The sequence below is a fragment of the Rhinatrema bivittatum genome, chromosome 10 (assembly GCF_901001135.1).
Source record: "Rhinatrema bivittatum chromosome 10, aRhiBiv1.1, whole genome shotgun sequence".
In the NCBI taxonomy this organism is placed as follows: domain Eukaryota; kingdom Metazoa; phylum Chordata; class Amphibia; order Gymnophiona; family Rhinatrematidae; genus Rhinatrema; species Rhinatrema bivittatum.
This window is the reverse complement of record NC_042624.1, coordinates 66,839,426-66,858,019: the sequence shown is the minus strand read 5'-3', so window position 1 is coordinate 66,858,019 and position 18,594 is coordinate 66,839,426. Positions and strand designations below refer to the sequence as shown.

General features: G+C 40.0%; 1 protein-coding gene across 5 annotated transcripts in view; it reads left to right on the top strand.

The window, feature by feature from the left end:
* Positions 1-18,594, top strand: part of RALGPS2 (Ral GEF with PH domain and SH3 binding motif 2) — a 785,699-nt gene that overhangs the window by 562,030 nt on the left and 205,075 nt on the right. For all 5 annotated transcript variants that reach the window (XM_029618595.1, XM_029618592.1, XM_029618597.1 and 2 more), the window contains one exon: positions 7,752-7,903. In XM_029618595.1, the coding sequence (XP_029474455.1) occupies positions 7,752-7,903 (152 nt within the window). The remainder of the gene's footprint in view (positions 1-7,751; positions 7,904-18,594) is intronic.

Sequence of the window (18,594 nt, the reverse complement as noted above, 5' to 3'; positions counted from 1 at the left end):
TTTTTCATTCTGTAATTATGCAGAGTAGTGAATGCTGATAGTAAGAGATGAGATGATTGCTTGGGTTGGCACTGCAAGAAGGAGTGAACAATGGAGAAGGTGAAACTCAAAACATGAAAATCAAACCTGTTACTAGTAATCTGTAACCTATCATTTAGCATAGCCACATTAAGACTAGAAGATAGCAAATGTAATGCCGATTCTTAAAAAGGGCTCCATGGGTGATTTGGGAAACTATAGATCAGTGAACCTCGTGTCTGTGTTGGGCAAAATGGTAGAAGCTATTCTTAAAAACAAAATTCCTAGCTATATAGATGAAAGAATAAGAATTGCCATGCTGGGGTCAGATCATGATCCATTGAGCACAGCATCCGACTGAGGCCAGCCCAGGTCACAAGCACTGGCAGATCCTATAAAAATAGATCTAATTCCGGTTACTCACTCCCAGGAATAGTAATTGCTTTCTTTAGTCTACCTAGCTAATAATGTATTATGGACTTTTCCTTAAGTAGCATGTCCAAACCACTTTTAAACCCCACTATCCTAGTTTCCTTGATCCCATCTGCTGGCAACAGATTCCACAGCATTATAATATGCTGAGTGAAAAGTACTTTCTACGATTGTTTTAAATCTGATGGTTGTTAATTTCAAGGTGTCCCCTTGTATTACTCTTCTTTGAAAGGATAACTCAGTGTCCTTTATTTACCTGTTCCACCCCACTTGTGATTTTATAAACTTCATTCATGTCTCCTCTCAGCCCTCACTTTTTCAAACTGAAGAGCTCTAGCCTGTGAAGCCTCTCATCATAGAAGAGATATACCATCCCCTTTATCATTTTTGTCCCCCTCCTCTGCCCTTTTTCTAGTTCCTCTGTCTTTCTTGAGATGGGGTGATCAGAACTACATACAGTACTCGAGGTATGGTCGCATCATGGCTCTATACAGAGACAATATGATATTTTCTGTTTTATTTTCCATTCCTTTACAGATCATTCCTATTTGCTTTTTTTGACCACCAATGCACACTGAGCACACGTATTGTCCACAAGGACTCCAAGGTCCTTCTCCTAAGTAGTGACTCCCAAAAGAGAGCCCAGCATTGCGTAGCTTTAGTTGGGGCGGGGGGGGGTTCCCCTGTGTGCGCATCATTTTGCACTTTTCCCCATTAAACTCCATCTGCCATTCAGTTACCCAGTTTCCTAATCTCACAAGATCTTCTGCAGTTCCTCACAATCCACTGCTGTTTTAACAAATTTGAATAATTTGTCTCATCTGCAAATTTGATTACACTTTCCCTTTTCCAGATCATTTGTGAATGTTAAACATCACAGGTACCAATACTAATCCTTGTGGCACTCCAATAATGACCTTTCTCCATTTGGAAAACTATTTAGTAATGCTCTGTTTCCTGTCTTTCAACCAGTTACCAATCCACATGAGAATACTGCCTCCTATCCTATAACTTTGTAATTTCCTGGAGACTCTCATGGGTGACTTGATCAAATATCTTCTGAAAATCCAAATACACTATCAACCAGTTCACCTTTATCTATGTGTTTGTTTACACCTTCAAAAAAACATAAAAGATTTGAAAGACACGACTTCTGCTTGCAAAAACCATGTTGACTTTTCCCCATTAAGCCATGTTTATCTATATGGCCAATGGTTTGCCCAGTACCATCATTAGGCTCACCAGTGTATAATTTCCCAGGAGCCCTTTTAAAAATTGGTGTCACGGGCACCTTCCAATCTTCAAGAATTGTGGCTATTTTAAATGAAGGTTACAGATTACTAGTAACAGGTTAGTAGTGTCATGTTTTAGTTAGAATTCTGAGATGGATGTCATTCAGTCCTAGTGATTTGTTGCTCTTTAATTTGTCAATCTGATATATTGCATCCTCCATTATCGAAGATGTTTGTTTTAGTTGCTCAGAATCTCCACCATTAAAGAATGTTTCAGGTGTGGATATGTTCCCAACATGTTCCTCCATATAGACAAAGGCAAAGAATTCAGTTTTTCTGCTATTTCCTTGTCCACCCTAAGCACCCCTTTTGCCGCTTGGTCATCTAGCGGCCCAATTGACAGTCTCAGGTTTTTACTTTAAATTTATTTATTTATTTATTTAAATTTCTTATATACCGGCATTCGCGATGGGAGTCGCATCATGCCGGTTTACAAATAACAAGGTGTGACAACAGAATAAATACTTAATAACTTAAAAACATTAACATGTGATAGAAGAATAAGGTAGCAGTTACAATAAAACAGGGATAAAATGTAACTTGGAATGAAGAGAAGGCAAAAGAGAGATTAACACTGAGATAACAAAAGAATGACCAAGGTAAATAGAACCAAGGTAAATAAACCTGCCTCATTAAAAAAGAGAGAACATTATTGAGATGTCAAAGGTTGTTGATTACTCTGACGGGAGTTCTTAGTTGCTTAAGTTGAGAGTGGGTTCAGTTGGTGTCTGGAAAGGCTTTCAAGAATAGCCAGGTTTTAAGTCTTTTTCTGAAAGTGGGGAGGCAAGGTTCCTGTCTCAGTTCTGGTGGTATAGAATTCCACAAGGTAGGTCCTGCTGTAGAGAAAGCCCTGTCTCTGAGAGTCCTATGGTTAAAGGTTTTTGCAGGAGGCGCCTGTAATGAGTCTCTGTAGGACTCTCTGATAGGTCTAATGGAGGTATGTTTTTTAAATGGTATTTGGAGGTTAAGCGGAGAGAGTTGATGGAATGCTTTGTAGATGGTAGTAATGGATTTATATAAGATTCTATAGTGCACTGGCAGCCAATGTAAGTCTTTAAGAATCGGAGATATGTGGTCTCTTCTTCTTGTGTTTGTCAAAATTCTGGCCGCCGTGTTCTGAACCATCTGAAGAGGTTTAGTATGAGAAGACGGGAGACCTAATAGAATAGAATTGCAATAATCTAACTTAGAGAAGATTATTGATTGCAAAACTGTTCTGTAATCGTGGAAATGGAAAAGTGGTTTGATTCTTTTTAAGACGTGTAATTTATAAAAGCAGTCCTTTGTGGTTTGATTAATAAAAGATTTTAGATTTAGCCGATTGTCGATAATGGCTCCTAGGTCTCTTACATGTGAAGTTTGAAAGCCGGTTGGAGGATTTGAGGTGAGGTTACTGTTTTCAGGGGAAATTATGAGTACTTCGGTTTTAGCGGAATTTAAGATTAGATTTAGGCTGGAGAGGAGGTTGTCAATATTTTGAAGACAGTATTCCCAGATTTTGATAGTTTTTGTAAGGGATTCTTTGATAGGGATGACAATCTGGATGTCATCTGCGTATAGAAAGTATTTGAGGTTAAGATTAGTTAATAGTTGACATAGGGGTAGGAGGTAAATGTTAAAAAGCGTGGGGGAGAGAGAGGAGCCCTGTGGAACACCTAGCGAAGAAGGGTAAAACTGGGATTCTTTGTTAAATGTTCTTGAAAAAGATTTTACTAGTTTTTGCCTCACTGGCAAGCTTTTTCTCAGACTCTTTTGGGCTATCTAACTTGCCAGTGCTTATGCTGTTGCCTATTTTCATCATTTGGGTCTGCTTTCCAATTTTTAGCTTTGTCTCCTTTAGCTAACCATTAAATCATGCTGGCAGTTATTTGGTCTTCCTTCAACTTTTTTTCATGCATGAAATACATTTTATCTTGGCTTTCAAAATGGTATTTTTAAACAATGTCCACATCTCATGAAAACTTTTAACCCTTATATCTGCTCTTTTTAGTTTTTTTCTAATTAGATTCCTCATTCTATCATAGTCTCCTTTTTAAAAGTAAGATGCTCCCTCCAGTGATTGTCCAGTATGATCACTATAGCTTAGCAGCCCCATCACCTTAACTCCTCGCACCAGATCATGCATTCCACTGAGGATTAGATCTAAAATAGCTGCCCCTCTCAGTTCTCTGACCAGCTGCTCCATGTGGTATATAGAAACTTAAATTCTCTAGCATATCCTGAGACAGTAACCCAGTCAATACCAGGGAAATTGAAATTTTCCATGATTTTTGTGCTGTCAAATGTATTTGATTTTATATTTTCGGATAACATTTCACAGACTTTCTTCATTTTGGCTAGGTGGCTAGTAGTATTCACACTCTTCTATATTCTTACCCATCACATCTGAGATTTTTGTCATTAAGGAATCTACAGTAGATTTTCTTTTCTGCAGAATTTGTATCATGCTTGACTCTTTGCCCTCATACATATAGTGCTACTCCTTCAGCAATTCAAACTGCCCTATCATGTCGATATAATTTATACCCTGCTATGTGTCCCATCAGTTATCCTCCTTACACCATGATTGAAATGCCTATAATGTTTACATCCTCGTATAATACCATACAGTCTAACTCACCAGCCTTACTGTTCAGACTTCAAGCATTTGCATCCAAATATTTTAAAGGATGTTTTTTATTAGTTCTTTCATTTCTCTTTATATTAACAACCTGCTTATTAGCAAATGGTATAGGCAGTTTAGTTATTGACATTTAGGTGCTCTATGTCTGGGTTCATCTGACCTACTTCAGCTTTAATCGCAACCTCTCTACTGGGATATTCTAACTTCCCTGTTTTGCAAACATCTTTGAAAGATATATCCCTCCAAACCATGCACTTCTGAGTGACTGTCTGGTTTCTCCCATGCAGCAGCCTGGTTCCACTCTGGTTAAGGTGGAGTCCATCAAATTGGAATGGGCTCCCCCCCCCCCCCCCCCCCCGAATGTTCCTAACAAATCTGAAACCTTCCCTGCACCATCGTCTCATCCACGCATTGAGATTCTGGAGCTCAGCCTTTTGTGCATGGAACAGGAAGCATACCTAAGAATGCAACCCTGGAGGTTCTGGATTTCAGTTTCCTACCTAAGAGCTTAAATTTAGCCTCCAGATCCTTCCTCCTGCACCTTCCTATGTTATTGGTACCCACATGTACCATGACAGTTGGCTCTTCCTAGCAATCTATAAAATCTTGGTGGCATGTGAGGTCTGCTACCTTCACACCAAGTGATCCTCATGCCTACCAGCCACCCAGCTATCTACATTCCTAATGATCGAATCACAAACTGCAATGGCCATCCTTAACCCTTTCTTCCTGGGAAGTTGTAACTGGAGATACATTCTTGGTGCAAGAGGATAAACATCACCTGGAGGGAGCAGGTCCTAGCTACAGGGTCACTTCTGCCACACCAAGATGATGGTCTTCTACCAAGTGACCTTGCTTCTCCAAAGCAGCATAAGGGCTGCTTGACTGGAATTGGTACTGCTCTACTGCATCCCTGAAGGTTTCTTCTATGTACCTCTCTATCTGTGTCAACTCCTCCAGCTCTGCCACTCTGATTTCCAGAGATTGGACTCATTCTCTAAGAACTAGGAGCTCTTTGTACTGAGTGCACATGTTCAGCCTCTCACCAACATGTAGATAATCACACATGTGGCCCTTGGTGTGAAAGACTGGATAATCTCCAACTTGCTGCTGGACTTTTGTCTGCCTGTTTATTTTGTTGAGTTGCTAAAGTTTTTAAAAGCTAAGTAGCTATGTTTTTCAATGTTAGGGGTTTTAAATTTGACAAGAATTTTTAAATTATTTGGTATCTTTTAAATCTAAGGTTTTTAAATTAACTAGGTGACTTTTATGTTAGTTTGTAAATGACCAGCAAGAAGACTAAAATTAGTCAATCATTAAAATCAGGGTTAATTGTATATTGTTCTAAATCACTAATTCACTCTTATTTTGAAGATTTTCTTCCTAATTAGGGGGGTGGGGATAATCTATATAACAAAAATGGGGCAGGTGGAAGGAAATCAAACTAGCAATTAGTTGCCCAGGAACTAGTACTTTCACCTTTTCAGATCAAATAAGTGATCTTTGCATACTCAGAATTGTAATACTTACAATAAAATACTAACCTTTACTAACTCACAAAATTAATCTAAAGTTTATTATCCTTAAACAAATACAATTCTTTACACTTGGAAATAAACTTTACTAGCTTCCAAATTTAATCCAAAGTCTATTTTCCCTAAACACACAAAATTCTTAACACTTGCAAACAAATAGCCTTAAAAATTAACACACAATATACACAGCCAATAGTAGTTTAACCTTTTTAAGAATTTTGTTTTTCAATATTTTCAATATTTCTTTCTTGGAAATCCAACTTACCACCAGCAGATGAAGGTTCTGCTGACAGCATTCCCTCTGGACATAATGAAGAGTCATGGTTTTAGCAATGGGAAATCTTATCTTTAGAAAACTATTAGATTTTTTTGAAGATGTAAATATGTCACTAAAGATAAGCTGGTTGATAGTGTATCTGAATTTTTAGAAGGCATTTGACAAAGTCCATTGTGAGAGATGACTCAGAAAATTAAAAAATAATGGGATAGGAGGCAGTGTTCTATTGCAGATTAGTAACTGGTTAAAAGACAAGAAACAGAGCACTACTAAGTGGTCAGTTTTTCAAATGGAGAAAGGTCATTAGTGGAGTTCCTAAATGATCTGTTCTGAGACCTGTGCTGTTTAACAACGAGTTGATGAAATTTGCAGATGACACAAAATTATTTAAACTTGTTAAAAAAAAAAAAAAAAAAAAGCAGCAGATATTGTAAAGCTAGGAGACAGGGCATCTGAATGGTAGATGAAATTTAATGTAGAAAAGTACAAAGTGATGCACAGGGAAAAATAATTATTACAGATGCAAAATGCTGGGTACCATGTTAGGAGTCCCCACCCAAGAAAAGAACCTTGGAGTTCTTGTGGACAATACATTGAAATCCTCAGTTGAGTGTGCAACAGCAGTCAAAAAAAATAGGAATGGTCTGAAAAGAAAACGAGGATAAAACAGAAAAGATTATATTGTTTCTATATGAGCCATGATGAAACTGCACCTTAAGGATTATAGGCAGCTGAGGACACCCAATCTGAAAAAAAAAAAAATGGAATAAAAAAAAAGTGCAGAGAAGGCTTTCAAAAATGATAAAGGGATTACAAATGGCTTCCCTATGAAGAGAGGATACACAGGTTCATGCTCTTTAGCTTGGAAAAGAGATGGCTGAAGAGACATGATAAAAATTTATTAAATCATGATTGGAGTGGAATGGCTAACTAAAGGTATTTACACTTTCAAATAATACTAAAACAAGGGGCACTCCATGAAATGAATAACTAGCAGATTTAAAACTAATCATAGAAAATATTTTCACTCAGTGCACAGTCTGTGTAATCTATTGCCAGAGGATTTGATCAAGGTGGCTGGCATAGTAGGGTTTAAAAGAGATTTGGATAAGTTATTAGGGAAAAGTCCATAAAATTTTATTAGTCATTTGGATTATGGTATGCTATTGCTATCCCTTAAAATAGATCTACATTTAGGATCTGCTGGGTGATTGAGACCTGAACTGGCTAGTGTTGGAAACAGGATCCTGGCTCAATGGTCCTTTTGGTCTGACCCAGCATGGCATTTCTTATGTTCTTGTGTAAATACAGCAATCTTGCTGAACTTTCCATGTTTTTGAAGGCACACTCACTGCTCGTTCTATGTAAGGGTTAATATGTAAAGCAAGGTTCTCAGGGAAATGTTTCTTTACAAGATAATCTTGTATGTAAACATGTTTGTGGTCATATGACAAATTATCATGGTATTAAAATACTATAGTAAAAATCTACATAAAGGAGACTTCTCATAATAGATTACTGTTTCAAATTGGTTGTATTTAAATTTCAATGTGAAGAAATATCTGTGTTTTCAGTTTCATCCATAAAATGAACACAGCTGAGTTCAAAAGCGCAACATTCCCTAATGCAGGACCAAGACACCTGCTGGATGACAGTGTCATGGAGACCCATGCCCCATCCCGAGGACAGGCAGAGAGTTCTACCCTTTCCAGTGGGATATCAATAGGTAAGAAAAGTTTGTGATACCAGCACTGGCACTGAACCAGTTTGCTTCTGAAAAGATGGTAATTTGAGAGTTCTGTGTAGAGTCAAACAGGCCGATACAGTACAGTGTGCTCCGGCGGAGCGCACTGTTAACCAGCGATTGGTCGTGCGTTTTTGACACGCTAGCGTTACCCCTTATTCAGTAAGGGGTTGAAAACGCGTGTCCAACACCCCCCCCCCCCCCCCCCCCGAACCTAATAGCGCCCGCAACATGCAAATGCATGTTGATGGCCCTATTAGGTATTCCCACACGATTCAGAAAGGAAAATGTGCAGCCAAGCACCGGGAAAGTGCACAGAAAAGCAGTAAAAACTGCTTTTCTGTTCACCCTCCAACTTAATATCATGGTGATATTAAGTCGGAGGTCCTGAAAGTTACAAAAAGTTTAAAAAAAAAAAACAATTTGAAGTCGGCTTGCAGGTTGAAAACCGGACGCTCAATTTTGCCGGCGTCCGGTTTCCAAACCCGTGGCTGTCAGCGGGTTTGAGAACAGACGCCGGCAAAATTGAGCGTCAGCTGTCAAACCCACTGACAGCCGCCGCTCCTGTCCAAAAAGAGGCGCTAGGGACACTAGTGTGTCCCTAGCGCCTCTTTTTACCTATTTTTACCGCCGACCCTAATTTGAATACTGAATCGCGTGCACAGTAGCCTGTTCACCTGCGGACTTTACTATGTCGGCCCGAAAATTTGTTAGAGGTGTTACTATAAAAAAAACTTTCAGGAAATTATAAAAACACATGAAGGGAATGTTAAGAAAACTGTTTCTGAATTTTAAAGCTGTTTGGTACAGACAGTTCAACAATTTTTTGCTCATTAGCTCTATTATATAAGACTTATGCACAATGGAGAAAAAAATAACTTTTTTGATCAGTTATAGCCCATTCAAAATTTACCAGATTTTCTGCTCCCCTCTGACTCCCAATTGGGTTTTATCAAAGAGCCAGTATAGCAAAAACTTCAATCTAATTATACCAAGCAGTGGTCTGAAAATCACTGAGATAGTAAATTAAGAATGACACTCTAGAAATCAAATTATAAAGAAAGTATATGGGGAAGGAAGTGATGAAGTGATCCAAGATGGACATATGAACTCTCTTCTCTGACAGGATGCTCACAAATTAGCATTTTTAATAGCAGATAATAGTGGAATTGGAGACCTTTACCTGAAGCCATGCGCAGGGGAACTTGTAGAGATCATGGTAACCCATAGAAAAGCAGTTTAAATTAATAACTCTTTTACAGCTGGCATCTAGTTGCGTTTGGTTTTTTGAGGGGGCTGATTTAATCTAAGAAAAAAGTGTGGATCTAGACTGCTTTTGTAGCTTTGTAAAAGGAAAAAAAAATGTTTCCAGCTTTGTACCTGTTGGGTGGGGCTGATTGAAAAGCCATAAGACCATTGTGTTGTAGCAGGGCAGAGCCTTATTGTCTACAGGTATTCCTGTGCACAGAGGCTTCCAAAATTTTAGCTAAGAACACATTTTGCTGTTTAAATTATTTAGGGGTCAAGTATAGGAGTTGGCTATATTTGCATTATTGTGTGCCTTTGTTTTTTTGTTAGGGATAATTTAAGAAAAAAGTGCGGAATCTAGAGCTTTTGTAGTTTTTTAAAAGTAAGGGGGGAAAACCCCTAACTTTCAGTGGATTCGATAAACTCCCACTAAGTTGCAGGTGAGGGAACATTTTGTTTACTGATAATCTCAACTGGTGGGCAGACTGGATGGATCATTTTGATCTTTACCTGCTGTCATTTACAGTGACCAGTAGTTGCGGTGTGCAGGATAGATTGTCTTCATGCTCAGATGAGGACAGCAAATTCACACACAAAGGCACTCCAGCTGGGAAAGGTACCTCATGGGAGGAGATTCACGACTGGTTCTCCACAGTCTTAAGTGCAATATAGTCTCAGTCAAGAGCGAAATAGTAGATGCTATTGCGGAATTGAGTGGCGAGATTATGGAGATTGGAGACTGCTTTGATGAAGTGGAGTAGCATGTAGATGGATCCAGGAGTTCCAATGATTGACAAACAAGCTGGAAGTATCTAAGAAGGAGCTTAGTGATAAAGATTGAGGACTTGGAGAATCACTAGTGCCAGAACAATCTCCATATACAGGATGTACCAGAGTTGAGTGAGTATAAGGATTGCATGGACATGATGCAGAGGTTCAGCAAGGCACTTCTAGGAAATGGGGAGGATGGGTAAAACTGATGTCCCACCGATTAACATCGAAAGGGTCCATAGAGCTTTGGGCCTGAAAAGAGAATTTGCCATTGAATATAATACTCTGCTGCCAGGATTTCCAGGTGAACAAGAGATTGAAGATGAAAGTCAGAGCTATTGGGGCCTTTCATTGGGAGTCCCACAAGATTGAGCTGTATGTGGACTTGTTTGCGACCACTAAAAAAAAAAAAAATCGGGACATTACCAGTAGTCTTAAGCTAGGCACTGTATGTTATCTCCTCTCTGAACTCAATCTCAAGTTCTCTCTATATGCTGATGATGTCCAAATCATCATATCTATCCATAACACCATCTCCGACGCTCTGAAGCACTGGGAAACCTGCCTAGCATCAATCAATTCCCTACTCATCAACCTCCATCTTGCACTTAATACTAACAAAACTGAACTTCTACTCATCTCCCCCACTCTCCCCCAACTCCCCCCCTGTCTACTGACCCTGCTTTTAAGCCCATCGCTGCACAACCATTCGTAAAGGACCTTGGAGTTCTCCTTGATCAACAACTAAACATGAAGAAATATGTCAGCTCTATACTCAAAGAAGGATTTTTCAAACTCAGTATCCTAAAAAACCTCAAACCCTTACTACACACTCAAGATTTCCGCACAGTGATCCAAGCCACCCTTTCTTCCAAATTGGATTACTGCAACTCTCTGCTATTAGGACTCCCCTACTCCACGATAAAACCGCTGCAAATGCTACAAAACGCGACTGCTAGAATCATCACAAATGCCCGCAAAACAGATCATATCACCCCCATCCTCAAAGACCTTCACTGACTCCCTATCCCTTCCCGAATACTCTACAAAACACTGACCATCGTACATAAATCCACTCACTCCCATAACTCCAACTGGCTTGATATTCCTTTTAGCGTTGCTCAACCTAAATGGCCCACCAGAACAGCTAACAAAGGAACCTTGCTTGTGCCCTCCTTGAAAACAGCACATCTCTCTTCCACAAGAGATCGTGCCCTCTCAATTGCTGGCCCTTCACGCTGGAACTCCTTGCCTACCAGTCTCCATCTCGAACCATGCTCCCTTAAATTTAAAAAGAAATTAAAAACATGGTTATTTAAACAAGCTTACCCTGACTAGCCATCCCTTCCCCCTAATCTTCCTCAGCCTCCTAGTCCTTCCTTGTCCCGTGTATATTTGACCTTGCCGTTATAATGTTTTCCCGTGCACATAGCTCTTCATTGTTTCTCGAATGTTATTTTCCCATGCATATACTACTTCAATGCTACTGTGCCTCCTGTATTGACAATATTGGTCACTCTCTTAGAGTTAAGGAGTTTATTCTCTTGTTGTTGCACTTTACTTCTAATCTGTTACTTGCGTGATCCCCCCCCCCCCACACACCCGTTTTTTGCACCCAGTTATTATGTACTTTCAAACCTGTTGTTCAAATGTGAACCGGTATGATGTCCCCACAAATACCGGTATAGAAAAACCTTTAAATAAAATAAATGTTATAAGTGTCTGTTCCACTTCGGATTAAGCTTTATTGTGAGTGACACTGCATTTAAAATTAAGTCCTTAAATGAAGCATGGAGGTCGCTGAAGAGCGCCAGTCTCATAGATGAGCATGTGGATCAGCAAGTGCCTGTAGAGAAAATGGCAGTGGTAGCCTCATCTCTCCCCATGAAGGAAATTTTCTAAATGGCAGTGAGTTCCCTCACAGAGCAAACATGGTTCCAAGTGATGGATTGGACAGGAATGTCTTTCTGAGTTCTGTGATTTGGGTAATGGAGTTCAGGTTGTTAACTAACAGTCTCTTACAAAGATTATTCTTTCATGCAGGGGCAGCTCTATAATGAGGCAGGGTGAGGCGGTCACTTCAGGTGGCAAATGTTTGAGGCGGCAGCAAGTGCTCCCTCAAAGTACCTCTGCAGCAACCACTTCATTTTCCTACCTGACAAGAATCCTCAGGCAGGAAGTTAAGCACGATTTATGGTCATGCCGGTAAAGTTCCCACCTCCTACTGGCAGAAAGAGTTCGGCCCACACAGCGGAGCTCAGCACTGGCAGAGAGGCCAGGCTCCGCCAGTGAAAGAAGAGCATCAGAGCGGCTCCAAAGAAACAAACATAGAAACATAGAAATGATGGCAGAAAAGGACCATATGGTCCATCCAGTTTGCCCAGTAAGCTTATGGTGATATCTGATATGCTTATCAATTTCCCACACCATAAAAGTCAGGGCCCTCGGTTGCTGTTTGAATCATTTTCCCTGTTATGCCTTGCGGTTGAAGCAGAAAGCAATGTTGAGTTGTATCAAACAGTATCAAGGCTTATTGGTTAAGGGTAGTAACCAATGCATCAGCAAGTTACCCGCATACTTATTTCCCCAGACCATAAAAGTCGGGGCCCTTAATCGCAGTATGAATCCAATTCCCCTTTTCCCCCTGCCATTAAAGCAGAGAGCAATGATGGAGTTGCATCAACAGTATCAAGGCTTTTTAGTTAAACCACACCAACAAGTTACTCCATGCACTCTTTTCTTCATTTCCATCCTTTAGCTTTTAGGGATCCACAATATTTATCCCTTGCCCTTTTGAATTCTTTCACTTTTTTGTTTTTCACCACCTCCTCCGGAAGGGCATTCCAGGCATCCCATCACCCTCTCCGTGAAGAAATATTTTCTGACGTTGGTTCTGAGACATCCTCCCTGGAGTTTCATTTCGTGACTCACGGATCTTCTTTATGTTCTTTCCCTCCACTAATCCCTCATTCCCTCCCTTCCCACCTTTCCCTCTCCTTCTATCCCCTTTCCTTAGACCTCATATTGCATCCCTTGTCTTCTTTTCCCTTCCTCATTCACTCCACTCTTCAGCATTCTCTCATCCCTCTCATTCACTTTCTTCACCTCACTTGCTTCCTCTCTCTCTCATTTGGTCCCCTCTCTTTCTCCTTAATTGTATTTTCTTTCACTGGCAGGGTCTGGCGTTCCCGTTAGCGGCTCTTTGGGGTGGGGCCTGGCCTCCCACTCCACCAGAGGTTCTCTGGTGGGGTGGGGTGGGTTCTTCAGGTACCGGAAGGTTTTTATGATATACAAACATCAAATCTTCTTTTGGAAAGAAATCAGTAGAACTAGGAGTCATCTGGTCTGTGAAGTTATTTTTCCTTAGGTGCTTTGCTGGTGGTAGAATGAGCAGCGTTTCTGGTGGCATTTCTGGTGGCTCTTTGGATAGGTATTTTGGGGGGGGGGGGGGGGGTGAGCCTAGGGTTTAGGGCTAAAGTAAAATTGGGGGTGGGGGTAAGATTGAGTAGGGGTTGGGGGAAAAGAATATGGGTTGCCTTTATAAATTGATATGGTGGCTGGTATAACACTTTTATCTTTTAAGAACATGGCATGCTGGGTCAAGCCCAGCATCCTGTTTCTAACAGAGGCCAAACCAGGCCACAAGAACCTGGCAAGTACCCAAACACCAAGAAGATCCCATGCTACTGATGCCAGTAATAAATAGCAGAGGCCATTCCCTAAGTCAACTTGATTAATAGCAGTTAATGGACTTCTCCAAGAAATTATCCAAACCTTTTTTGAACCCATCTACACTAACTGCAATAAATTCCAGAGCTTAATTGTGCGTTGTTAAAGGGTTGAATGTGCCAATGAAAAGACAGCTGCTATTCAAAGAAGGTTTGTGATTGAAGGCTGATGAACTACTGATACAAGAAACCCTCTTCCGGAGAAGGAATGAAAGGGTAGTGAAACATAAGGGTTTTGATCCTATTGTATTAACAACTAATGTCGGGCCGATACAGTAAATCCCGCGGAAGAGCCAGCGCTTCAAGGCGAGCACCCGCTCCCCCAACACGTGCCCAGGCCACTCTCCTGGGCACGCGATCAAGTATTTAAATGAGTGCCCGGGGTAAAAAGAGACGCTAGGGACACTAGTGTGTCCCTAGCGCCTCCTTTTTGGCAGGAGCAGCGGCTTGTGTGTTTGACAGCCGACACTCAGTTTTTCTAGCGTCAGTTCTCAAGCCCACTGACAGCCACGGGTTCGGAGAACAGACGCTGGCATAACTGAGCATCCATTTTCCGACCCATGGGCACATTTTTAATTTTTTTTTATTTTTGGGACCTCCGACTTAATATCGCTATGCCGGCAGCCTTTGGACAGGCGTTAATCTCTGAAAGTAAAATGTGCGGCTTAGCTGCACATTTTACTTTCTGTATCGCACAGGAATAACTAATAGGGCCATCAACATGCATTTGCATGTTGCGGGCGCTCTTAGTTTTGGGGGTGTTGGCCGCGCGTTTTCGACACGCTATTACCCCTTACTGTACAAGGGGTAAAAATAGCGCGTCGAAAACGCGGGCTAACAGTGCGCTCCACCGGAGTCGCACTGTACTGTATCGGCCTGTGTGAGAGAAAATAAGTGCGTAGGGGGATGGAAGTTTTGATTAGAAAATCTTTTGGGGTAATGATTATGGATATTCAAAAAGATGTTGGGGATGATTTGTGTTTGTTAATTCAGAAGTGAGTGGCGGGTGTTGGTCACTAGAGTAAACTTGTATGCACCAAATGCTGATTAGGGACAATTCTTTGATAAACTTATGGAGCAACTAGTTCCTTATGCTAAGGATTTATTACTAGTAGGAGGGGACCTTAAAACCTGAGGTGGATAATTCTGCTCTCCCAGGGTTGGCTTTGAAGAGGCATAGAGGAAAATTGCAAAATATGCTTAAGACTTTGAATTTCATTGATGTTTGGAGGGTGATTCATTTGAACTCCCAGGATTACACGTTCTGTTCCCATCCACATGGAATTCAAGGATTGACTTTATCTTGGTGGAATCCACTTTGATGGCTGAAGTGCATGGAGCAGACATTAAGAAACTTACTTGATCTGACCATGCCCGGTTTGGGTGAACTTCCAGGGATTCTTTACATAGTGTAGGAAAGGGTTTAGGAAATTAAATGATGCCCAGCTATTTATGTATTTTATTTTAAAAAATTGTGTATACCGACATTCAAAATATACATCATAATGGTTTACAGAGAATAACATAAAAACATGAGGTATACATCCAAATTTATAACATAAAATTCTTACACTCAAGGGGGAGGGAGAGAGATATTTTAAAAGGGTACAAGCATAAAGACAACCTCTGATCTTAATATCTTGATATTGTTAATCTTTGCCTAGATTGTCTGAATAGGCTTGTTCAAAAAGCTAGGTCTTTACAGCTTTTTTTAATTCTTTAAGCTCAGTTTCGAGTCTTAATTCGGCAGGCAAGGTGTTCCAGAGACTGGGTCCTGCAATAGAGATAATTCTCTTACGTACTAATGTGAGATGGGCTGTGTTTACCGAAGGGATCTGGAGTAATCCTTATTAGCTGTTCTTAATGTTCTGTGTGGAGTGTGTAATCGAATAAAGAAATTCAGCCAATCATTTTTCTGGCTATAGATTGCTTTATGGAGGATACAGCAAGTTTTGTAATATATTCTTTGTGTAATTGGGAGCCAATGTAAATTTATCAAAAAAGGCGTACTATGATCACGTTTTTTTACAGTTTGTTAGAACTCTGGCTGCCAAGTTCTGAAGCACCTGTAGAGTACGTAAAGTGGTTGGTGGGAGACACAAAAGTAGGGAATTGCAATAATCTAATGAGGAAAAGATTAAAGCTTGTAGTATTGAGTGACAACCATATTATTGAGAACATAGAGAGAGAATTACGAAAGTATTTAAGAATCAATAGGATGGGGAAGATGAAGCCCAATATGGTTTGGGATGTCAAATTAATAACTTGGAAGCGCAGACAGAAAAAATGGATAGTTGTAAATGGAAAGACTTTTATTTAATCATATAGGAAAAAATATACCCAACTCGGACCGAATTTCGCCCGTACCAATGGGCTGCCTCAGGGGTTGTGTAATACTCTTTATCTTTGTGTTATTAGTTAGCTGAGCAAGATATTGTCGTCTTATGATATTAAGGTGTGACTCCAACTCTTTTTGCTCTCTGAAGTACTGCTTATGTTAACGATCAATTTTGTAATTTGTACCCATCAAGGAAACATTGATCAACTTTCTTTTAAAATCCCATAAATTGCGGGTTGATGAAAATAAGCCACTGCTCAGTGTTGCACTGAACACATCCAATTTAGTGCAACACTGAGCAGTGCCTTATTTTCATCAACAATGTCCTGACCCTGAGCAGTGCCTTATTTTCATCAAGTGTCCTGACCCTGTTAGAGATAAAACCTCAGTACTTAAGTCCAGCCCCGGTACAGGGTTTTAGGGACAGATGCCAGATATCAACTTGATTGATACCTGGCATCAGTCACACCCTATTGACAAAGACTTCACATTTTACTCTCCTCACCATCATATATATAGTAGACTCTATTATTTTCTCTGTACCCCTAACTTAGTATCTAAAATAGTTGACAGCGATGATATGTCCTGTACATTATCTGATCATCACCCAGTAAGAGTTCTTCTCTGTTTTGAGCCTGCTAAACCAAACAAATTTTACATGAAGATTTAATACGGCTTTATTGGGAAATAAACGCTTTCCTGACCTTGTTAAAGAGGCTGTTGCTGAATTTGACACTTATAACCCTGAACAAGATTATACGCTGATTCTCCGCTGGGAAACTTTCAAGGCCTTTTTTCGGGGTAAAATAATTAGTTTTGCTAGTTTCCTCTAAAAAAAAAAAAAAAAAAAAAAAAAGGGAAAAAAGCAAAAGTGGAGTCACATCGGTGACCTAGAACTTCAGCATAAGCAAACATGCTCAGTTCGAGTGTTTAAAGCCTTGGAGAAATGTAGCAGGGCCCTTGGGGTTTCTCCTCTCAGGAGTCTTCTGCTTATAAACCCAGTAGAAGGCACAAAAAGCACCACAAGGACTCCCAAGCTGCTGTTCAAAACAAATGTTCTTTGTTGACAAGTAAAACAAAGTTCAAAAGAAGTGATACTACAATGGATAGTGCACCAGACAGCAAAAGAAAGTCGAAAAAATACAACAAATAAAACTGTCATGAATTTTATCAATCCCTTGGTACCTCCCACTGGAGAGTGTTGCACCTACTTAGACATTCCTACCAACAATGACCTCACTAGTAGGGGCAGGGTCTGAGACTACCAAAGCTAAACTATAGGGTCTCCAACACTATTAAGGAGAAGATTTGGGGGTCCCTCTACACAAAATGAATCAGAACCTTGAGAAGATATCTTCAGCTTGCTCAAGTGCATTCATGCACATAGGCAGGTAGTGACAGCTCCAGTACCCAGGCTGTTCCAGAAGCCTTAAGCCAGAATGTGGCAAACAATTGTATCTATTCTTGTATCAAGGGAGTTGAATCATAGAGTTCAGCCATCTCTAGAGCATGATAAAGTTTATTTATGTAAAAGATTTCTACACTTCCTATAAAAAATTTCTAAGCGGTTTACAGTTCAAATTCCTCATCTCTCTGTAATAGTAGAATCAACCTTAAGAAAAGCAAAGCACTCCAAAACTCATTCAGACATCCCTTCTGGCAATGATGCCAGGATGTTAGGCAAAGAACATCTTTCAAAGAGCTATGCTAAGCTCCAGAATAGATGCTCATCAACTTCATATGATTCAAAATATTTATTTATTTATTTAAATTAATTTATATACCGGAGGTTCCTGTATAATATACATATCACCCCGGTTCACAAAGAACAGTAACTATCGCTACAAATAGCGGTTTACATAGAACAGAATGAAAGAAGTTTTACATTGAACAAAAACAAAGTAATAAGTTTTACATTGAAGTCAGCATGTGTAAATTTCTGATTAACAAAGGAAGAAAAAAATAGATCTGAATAACTCGTTGTGGGCTTGAAAAGACTTTTCTTCGTGTTCTTGGCTCTAGGGGAAAGCTTGTTTGAAAAGCCAAGTCTTAAGTTTCCCTTTAAATGTAGAGTGGCATGGTTCTAAACGAAGGTCTGGAGGGAGCGAGTTCCAAAGTGAAGGGCCTGCTGTGGATAATGCACGTTTCCTCAGAACGGATTTCATAGGTTGTGTGATTAGTCTGTTCTGATAGGCGCTTCTGGTTGGTTTCACAGATGTGTGTAATTGAATTTGGAATGTTAGGTTGAGAGGTGCGATGTTGTGTAAGGCCTTATGTATCATCATTAAAGACTTGAAATATATATGCTTGTCTGCAGAAATTACAATCTCTATCAAACTAGATTGATAGAAAACTTCTGATAGAGAAAATGAAACACTTTGCTACTAATGTTCAGGAGATAGAAGCTGCAACAAACATCTAAGATCAGCCTACAACACTTCTTCTAGGACTTTGGCGGTAGCTATTGAAGTCAGAAGGCTTACTTGCATGTATCTTCTCTCAATGAGGATATACATTTTATAATTGTTAAAAATCCTGCATTTTGAGCTTTTGTAAACCGTTATGATGGCTTTACCGAATGACGGTAT